The sequence below is a fragment of the Hyaloscypha bicolor genome (genome assembly GCF_002865645.1).
Source record: "Hyaloscypha bicolor E unplaced genomic scaffold K444scaffold_135, whole genome shotgun sequence".
Classification (NCBI taxonomy): domain Eukaryota; kingdom Fungi; phylum Ascomycota; class Leotiomycetes; order Helotiales; family Hyaloscyphaceae; genus Hyaloscypha; species Hyaloscypha bicolor.
This window is the reverse complement of record NW_020194637.1, coordinates 537,170-545,663: the sequence shown is the minus strand read 5'-3', so window position 1 is coordinate 545,663 and position 8,494 is coordinate 537,170. Positions and strand designations below refer to the sequence as shown.

At 46.2% G+C, this 8,494-nt stretch overlaps 1 protein-coding gene across 1 annotated transcript; it reads right to left on the bottom strand.

Moving 5' to 3' along the window:
- Window positions 1–4,158: 4,158 nt before the first annotated feature.
- K444DRAFT_130159 (uncharacterized protein) lies at window positions 4,159–5,823 on the bottom strand. The gene is made up of 2 exons (XM_024870446.1): window positions 4,499–5,823; window positions 4,159–4,451 (listed from the first exon to the last, which is right to left on the bottom strand). The coding sequence occupies exons 1-2, from the start codon at window positions 5,748–5,750 to the stop codon at window positions 4,408–4,410; spliced, it is 1,296 nt and encodes a 431-aa protein (XP_024731379.1). The 5' UTR covers window positions 5,751–5,823; the 3' UTR covers window positions 4,159–4,407.
- Between the last annotated feature and the right edge of the window lie 2,671 nt (window positions 5,824–8,494).

Below are 8,494 nucleotides of genomic sequence, written 5' to 3'. Positions count from 1 at the left end.
AACCTACCTTATTTAGCTTACCTGGAAATTTTTTAGCCTTCAAAAAGTGAATTTTCAAAGTGAATTTAAAGTCAGTAAAGCTGATATCCCTTAAATAAGTGCCTGAGGCATCTAATTAATCTCGTGTAAGTAAATGATAAAGGACATTTCTGCCCTCATTGTCAACAGCCGTGATATCCGCACCACGTTCAAGTAGCAAAGACACCTCACTGGGCAGAGAACGTGACCGAAGACCGTGGTCGTGCCAATTTTCATCCGTGGTGCACGCGCAAAGGAGCAGTGTTCTTCCATTGGAATCCCTAACTTCAAGATCCAAATCCGGGATTTGGAGGAAAGGTGCCAAAATCCCACCACGCACGCAGATATCACCTATAATGCCATCTCCCTCGTCATTAAAAGCGAGCGTGGGGTCCGCGCCGCCTTCTAGAAGCGTCTCAATAATAGGAATCATTTTCCCCCTCTTTTCCTCTGTGTTGAAACCCGTCCCGGCAGCAAAATGCACAGGAAACGAACTCTCAGCCGCTTCACGATTCTCAAACTCCCATCGTGTCCAGGCTTTCCTGTGATGCAACCGGCGTAGATTGGAATCACCGTCTGAGGCTAGAGGGGGCTCTTCCGCTGGTGGTAGCTTCACGTTGAGGTTTGCAGCCATGGAAACGAGGAGGCGGATGGTGGGGAGATCCTGTGCTTCGATACAGGTGAATATGAAGGGTTTTGCGCCTGCCAAAACGTCCGCGCCATGGGAAACTAAAAGAGCAATGGTAGAGGAGGAGGAGCTAGAAGCGGTGAGGGGTGTTAGTTGGTCGTTGTTGAGGAGGTTCGGGTTGGCGCTGTGAGAGAGGAGGTGGGAGACTGCGATGTCGCTGGAGCTTTTTACGGCGATGTGGAGTGGCGTGTTACCTTCTTTGTCTTGGATATTTGGATTCGCACCATTTTCGAGGAGGTATTTGAGAGCGTGAGTATGCCACCATTGCGTACAGCTCGCTACAATATGTAGAGCGGTTTTCCCTTCGTTGTAGGAGTACAACCGATTCGATTCGAACTGGACATTGACATCTACCCCAAACTTGCCTACCAAGACCTTCAGGACTTCGAGGTTAGGCAGGTACCTTTGGCTAGCGATTAATATCGGGTGTGAAAGTCTCCCAGGGAGGTTAACATCCGTCTTTTCTATCTCCCTTATCCACTCCTCATCCATCCTCGTAACTTCCTCACCAAAATGCTCCAACAAAGATGCGTAGCCACCCTTTATCAAAGTCGTGAGGCACGATTCACCCATTGGGTCAGGCTTGAGCATATCAGCTCCTAAAGCCTTCATCTTCAAGACTCCCTTCTCATGATCTTTTGAAAGCAGACTGTGGAAAAGACTGAGGTTGTTCTGGCCAGGCGTCACCATCCCTTCAAGAACATCCGCGTTTTGGATTTGTGAAGAGGAATATTTCTCCTGAAACTAATAGATTGGAGGAGCTTGGCCATACAACCAATCATACGGGTCGTCCTCATCCGTGTCCGGATTTAGTACAGGCGCTGGCTCCGGGAGTAGTTTATTCTTTTCGACGTCTAGAAGTTCGTCGACGAGGACTTCGGAATCCGTCTCGAGTGCATACGCAAGCAAACTGGTGCGACCGCGGGATCCCTTTCGTAGATTCGTCGAATTCCTGACGGTAATGTCTGCTCCATGTGAAATAAGAAATTTGATAATTTCCCGAGTGTCAGAGTGAGAATCTCGCCCTTCCATGCCGCGGCCACCTGCTGGTCTATACGGATCCTTCAGAGTCACGCCCGCCGCAGCGATATATGCCTCGTGCTGATCGACAATAAATTCCGGTGTCCAATGGGTGTGTTCTTGTTTGATATGCGTACACATGTGGAGTGGTGTTAGGTCTTTACTGTCCTTTGCATTGAGATCAGCACCGCCGATATTAATCAAGATCGCAACGCTCTCCGGACGTCCAGAGCGAACGGCGTAATGGAGAGCGGTTCTTCCTTCCTCGTCAACCTGATCAACCATTTTCGCTTTTCCTTCTTTTAAGTAGAGGTCAGTTAGCAAACCGACCGCATTGCACTGTCTTGATCGTGAAGCAACATGGAGAGCAGTTTGGCCTTCGAGCGTAACGGCCGCTGGATCCGCTCCCTTCTTCAGCAACTGCTTGACTTGGCTTTCGCCAAGCGCGGCAGCAAGATGAATAGCTCGAATTCCCAAATAATCTGGAGCATTGATATCCACGTTACATTTCGGGCCAAGAAGAAATTCTAGAGGGTCCGTCTTGTAGTGAGACATATTACTTCGATTTCCAACCGCTATATGAACCGGAGTTTGACCAGCATGATTCACCGCTTGGGGATCAACTCCGAGCTCAAGAATTTTTTCAAGAATTGCGAGTTGTTCCTTATCGTAGTACGATGGCCCTTCTCTAGCAGCTTGGTGGAAAAGCGTGTTCCCGGCATAATCAGATATGGAGGGGTCGGCTCCAGCATCAACCAATTTGGGCAAGAAGTCGAGACCTTTGTCTTTCTCGCAGCAGTAATGTAAGACGGTCTTCCCAGTGAAGTCACGCGCGTGTAGATCTGCTCCAACATCTAGCAGTGTCTGAATGTCCCATTCATAGCACATTTGACCTTTCAAACAAGAAAGCAGAACAGTGCGACCTGCATCAGTGCGACTCTCGAGGCTCGCTCCCGCTTCCATCAATACCAAAAGAGTCTCTTTGTAATGCCTCCAGTTCTTGATAGTATGTATTGGAGCTAGGCCAGCTTTATTCTTCAGCTTGGGGTCAGCACCGGCTGCTAAGAGCGCCTTGATAGCAGCATTGCACTCTGGGGTCGCCGAATATCCCAGGCCTTGAACGGCGATGTGGAGGGGCGTATCACCCTTCAAATCTTGGATATTGTAATCGGCTCCCAGCTTGACGAACATTGAAATGTACTTTTCGGACCCGACTGCACCAAACAGAGGCGTTCTCCCGTCCGACCTTCTCCGACTGTTGACGTCCATTCCGCCAGCAACAAGTGACTCGATGGCGCTGTCGAGGTGGCATGGCATTAGATGCAATGCAGTTGACCCATCTTTTGTGAGGATTGATGAATCTGCGCCATTTGCAAACATGTATTCGATAATCTCTTGGGATATCTTGGTTGGCATTTTTTGACACCCGTTCAAAATTTTATGAAATGCGGTTTGTCCGTTGCGGTCTTTCTCGTTCAGGTCACACCCCGCATCCACCAAAATTTTCAATATTTCAAAAGAATCTTCCGGCGAAGCTGTAATCGGTACCGGATAACCAGTCGAAAATTGGAGAAACGTTTGAAAAGGCGTAGAGCTCACCGACGGTTGATGATCATCAATGTCGCTAAAAAAAGAAATTGTATCCGTTATTTAGCACCAACTTGACATCTGCACCATGAGCAATTAAGTTTCTGATGCTGACCAAGTCGTGGCTCCATGCTGCTATATGGATGGCAGTTTCGTTTTTTATGACCCGGTTGACGTCGACTTTGGAGTTTTCAAGAATGTAGGCTGCTGTTTCCGCCTTCCCGTACTGCAATGCCCACAAAAGTGCTTTGCTGAGAGATTCGTCGTCTAGGTACGGAAAAAATTCTAGCACGGTCTCGGTATGACCATATTCACAGGCATATTGAAGGGGAGTGACACCTGTGTCATGCCTACATAAAAGTTAGCTGCTGTCCTTTTCGGGATGGGGATGGAGCATCATCCTAATGTAGGGAATTAAGAGAGGAGAAAGAAGTAGGTCGTTTACCGAGAGTTTCCACACCTATTCCCGGGACGGTCATGAGTCCTCCTCTCCAGCGGGCTAACTCCCGCCTTAAGAAGGGCTCTAACAACCTTCTTCCGATTTGCACAAGCAGCAAGATGTATCGGCGTGTATCCGGAATATTCATCCTTACACATCTCTGCCCCATGTTTCAAGAGCTCCCCGACCACTTCGTCAAACCCATTGCTTGCCGCAAGATGGAGAGGCGTTCTCTGTTGTCGATCCTGGAAGTTTGCATCATGACCTGCCTCAAGCAAGTGCTTTGTGTAGAACGCCAAGCCGGAAAAAGTTGCAATATGCAGATCGGATGTTTTATTGGCTGCGGACTCTGGGTCGGTAATTTCAATGTATGCTGCAAAGATGGGGCGTTTCGAGTCGAGTAATAAGTCCAGGAGTCGGAAAAGATTTTCATCGCCTTTCTCGCACTTTAATGCGTGATAGGCCCAATTTTTGGTTGCGTAATCAAGAAATGGATGTGTCAATCTGGCGACGTTGAAGTTGTTTTGCTGGTAGTCGATGCATGTCTTTGCAATATTCAAATGCGCGTCCTTAGATTCGATATAGGAAAATTCGAACAAGCTCCCTATGCATGTTTTAAAGTCAGTATTAATTTACTTGAACGTCATGAGATTTTCTATCCCACGGGTTGGGCAGGTTCGAGAAAGGGTAGAGCCTCTTCTGAAATAAATTAAGAACGGATATACATGTAAAAGATTTATACTAACCAACTTTTTGCGGACTTCTCAGGTACTCGGTCAGCGAATGATGTATAATTGACACAGTCTCGTCCTCCAGAATCTCTAACAGTGGTCCACAAGCCGTTCTAACAATCGATTTTGTACCCAACGTCGAAGGATGAACATCTGACGCAAATTGAGTTCGAGGACTTTTGCGAACAAAATCCACCAACGTGGACAATTCAAGTAAACGAAGCGGCCTTGAAGAATGTGTCACGTATTTGAGTATAAAAAGCTGCAGATCTTGTGGTGTACCGGAGCGTGCGGAATGATCGAAGAGCATTTTAGTGTACGTGTCACCCAGCCCACTGGGTAATCCTTCGAGGGCAATTTGGAGGCTCTGAATGTCAGTGAATCCTACTTCTAAGATTTCATCCAACATCAGCCGAGTGTAGAGAAATAACCCTTGCGATTTCCTGCCCAAAACATCTTCAATGGCTACTCTGGCTTCGCAGGGAAAGTGGGTAGAGTACAATCGCTCCCTGATATATATGGCGATATCGCGACCCACTAGCTGAGGCCGCAGAGGAAGCTGAGTGATATGGGGATTTGAGAGGACTTTTTCGATATGAGGCAGCGGGCGACTGGTAACAAGCAGCTTGATGGAAGAGGGTTTCTCTTGTACTAGACGAACGAGTTTGCGCACGAAATCTTCGTTTCCACTATCCATTTCATCGAGAGCATCAACAACACAATAAGTGCGAGAGCAACTTGCCATTGCGGACAAGGCGATCTCCCAGAGTTGATCAAGGGATAAGGTCTCGAGGCTTCGTCTCTGATTAAGAAGCTCTTTTAACTTCTTCTGAAGAGGGGGGGGAAATCTTAGGAGCTGTGCAAGCCAATCCCGGATCAAGGCTTGGGGGGTACGGTTTGTTGCTATTATTTGACGAAAGAAGAAGCTCAACACGGGGACATTCTCTTTAGCAGTAAGCAATGAGGCGACATGAGCAGCAACGACAGATTTGCCAGCACCAGCAGTGGCCTTAATCCATAAGGCTCCACGATCTGAATTGAGCCATTCCTGGTACTGGCCACTTTCCTGAATCCATACACCAGTTCCTGGAACATACGAGGAGAGATGTTTGTTATACTCGCTGGAATCTGCCGTATAGTCTGTAGGGTTCAACCACTTAAGAATTTGATCAATAGTGCCAGAGGATTGTGGAAGAAGCCCTGCGGCGTTGAAATCGGCTAGATCTTGGTCCTCCAGAACCACGAAGTCTTGATCGTCATGCGCCATGGTATGGAAGTGCGACAACAAATACAAATAAGTGCGGCGTCTTTGTAGATGACTTCAAGAGTGTTGCTGTTCCTCTTTCGTGGATTGTATACTATGATAATTGAAAAGAGAAAGTAGATAAGTGTCTTGTAAGTTTCGTTGCGAGTAGGCAGCAGTTGCGACAGTTGGCTGCAGCCTGCTCGGACCCCTCCCTCCTTTCTTGCTACGCTTCTATTACGGAGGCCTAGTAATACTCAACACTTAATTCGTTTCACGTAAATAAAAACAATATAGGAATATAACTTTACTATTTAAGTTTACTTATAAAAAATTTAAATATAAACATTTACAAATTTTTAAAGTTTTTAATAATTAACATTTATTTTGAGATATTTTGAAATATATTTAAATATATCTCCTCTTTCATCTCTCTAAGCTCCCTCTTATTTATATAGCAAAATCTTCTTTTTCCTACTCTAGATATTTCTATCGGCACATATCTAACTCTATATAATATGAGCACCGGGTGGGTAAATGTTGAATGCTGTGCGTGTAGTGAAGGATGATTCATTGAGTTCTCTGTCTGAAACTAGCTAAGTAGGGCGAAGCCTCGCTTATGCATGCACGTGCCATCCTGTGCAGTAAAGGAGGACTAAATTTAGACGAGCAAATAAGGACAGCTTAAAGGATAAGCTCTCCAAAGAGAAGTTTGAGTAAATAATAAGCCCTTTAATTAGCATCTTATACTATAAACTATAGTAAGTTGTTCAGTATCCTAGCTATGATTTGTACCGAGATTTTCAAGAAAACGCGGAACACGAAGCAAACTTGGGTGTTAAAGACGTTTAATTAGAAAAGTAGAATATCGCATTAGCGACAGTATGCTAAAGCAGAAGGATTTTGGGGAAATTTTTATTCCTAATTTATATTAATCCGACTGCATAATCCATCACGATGCCTATGTGTAAAATTGGATGTCAGGTGCGATGGCTTCGTAATTCTAACGTCCTACATTGCACCTCGTCCATGTCTCTCCACCCCCCATCACCACTCTTCACATCATATCCAATATCCCTTCTAATTCGAGCTACGAATCAATCTATATTCCCCATACCAGCGTCACATGGGTCTCCACCATAACATTCCGAGTCACTGCTATCACTGCTATCGCGTGGCGATTCTACTGGCTCCGGCGCCTCGGCATTATTGTCAGCTTGAGCGTCGTACATTTCGTTAAGCTCGGTGGTCCAGCTCGCTTCTTTCTCATCAGGCTAGTTACAGGAGTTAGTACCTTCGGTCGACAAAAGAGAAGGTTTAGAATAGGTGAGGGAAAGTAAAGTGTATGGCGTACCATAACGGGAAATCAATTCACAATCAAGATCCAACTTTTTAAAGTTGAGTTAAGGATATGATAAGATTTGGAGGACAGTCGATGCGAGGAGGGGAAAAATGTAATGCTGGTGAGGAGAAGAACACAGAGGACATATGCGATCGGTCTTATATCTTTTCCTCCTCTCGGACAAAGCTGTCCACGTGTCGATACAAGTCAGTTCACTGGATCCAAAGCAAGAATTACACACTGCGTCAACAACCGTACGTTTTTAATGCGGCTCCTCGCCCTGGGTTTTGCCCGGCTTCGGTGTGGACAGTATGCTTTTCCTTGCCATACAAGTTGTGAGCATTATCTTTTTGTTGCAACCTTTTCATTAACAAGGCGTCCACTAAATGGGCTAGAAGGGTATCGGCTGACGGGAAGTTTGAACTAATTAGTAATAATCGTAAGTTTTTTAATGCAGCTCTTTGCTATTGGTTTTACCCCGTGGATGGTATGATTTGCCTCGCCATACAAGTTGTGAGCCTTATTTTTCCTTGCAACCTTTTCATTTAATAGGGCGTCCACTAAATCGGCTCCGGCAGGGTCCCTTATAGGTTTTACAGGGGAGCAAGAATGGATACTATCACAACACCTTGAGAGGTTCAAAGAGGTGGCTATGCCCCAAAACCCTCGACATTTTTCTTCTAATTTTAGCCGGTAGAAGTCATAGCCGAGGTGCTCAACCGGGTTACTTTCCGCTCGTTCCATAGCTCATTTGCTCAGCCTGACCCGGGTCGGTTCAGTCACGGCTCAGGGTAAGCAGCAGTAGCTCAGGTCCGAAGATGGAAATGGAAAATACTCATGTGCACATTCCGACGTGAGACTACCTGGACCCATGTGTTTCGTATATCCACGCTCGCATGACGATCCTGGAGGGAATGATGAGGTGTGATCACATCGCCACATCCAACAGAGAGTGCGTTGATACCCGGAGAATCTTCTTGCTTGAACGCTTGGCATGCTGTTACTTGTAAAATTAGAACCCCTCTCCAATTCATTCATTAAAGGTACCCAGGAACGTACGGGCATATGAGAAGGACGGTTAAGTGCAAGGAGTGCAAACCGGCACCTTGTGGTGTTTGATAAGCAGAGCACAGCCACCAAGAAAGCGCGAACACCGAAAAGTGATAGATTGGACACGTTAGGATCGAGTTGAACAAAATCCAGGGACACATCGCTAGCTGGCGGGCCATAAAGTTGCCCGAGCGGAAGCACTGGATGGTCACTTGTATAGTTGTTAAGGGCTGAGTTCATTGTACCTGTAAATTTGGCGCTAACATCAAACCTGCCATCGTGTGAAGTGTTGTAAGGGACCAATCCCATGGTAATAAGATCCAATAATACATCGGACATTAACATCCATGCTGCAAGTTTTGGTCGTCCCCGAAGA

Coding starts and splice junctions, on each gene's coding strand:
- K444DRAFT_130159 (XM_024870446.1), bottom strand. CDS start 5,750: ATGGCGCATGACGATCAAGACTTCGTGGTTCTGGAGGACCAAGATCTA. Junction 4,452..4,498: donor GAGAAGTCCGCAAAAAGTTG/GTTAGTATAAAT, acceptor AATTTATTTCAG/AAGAGGCTCTACCCTTTCTC.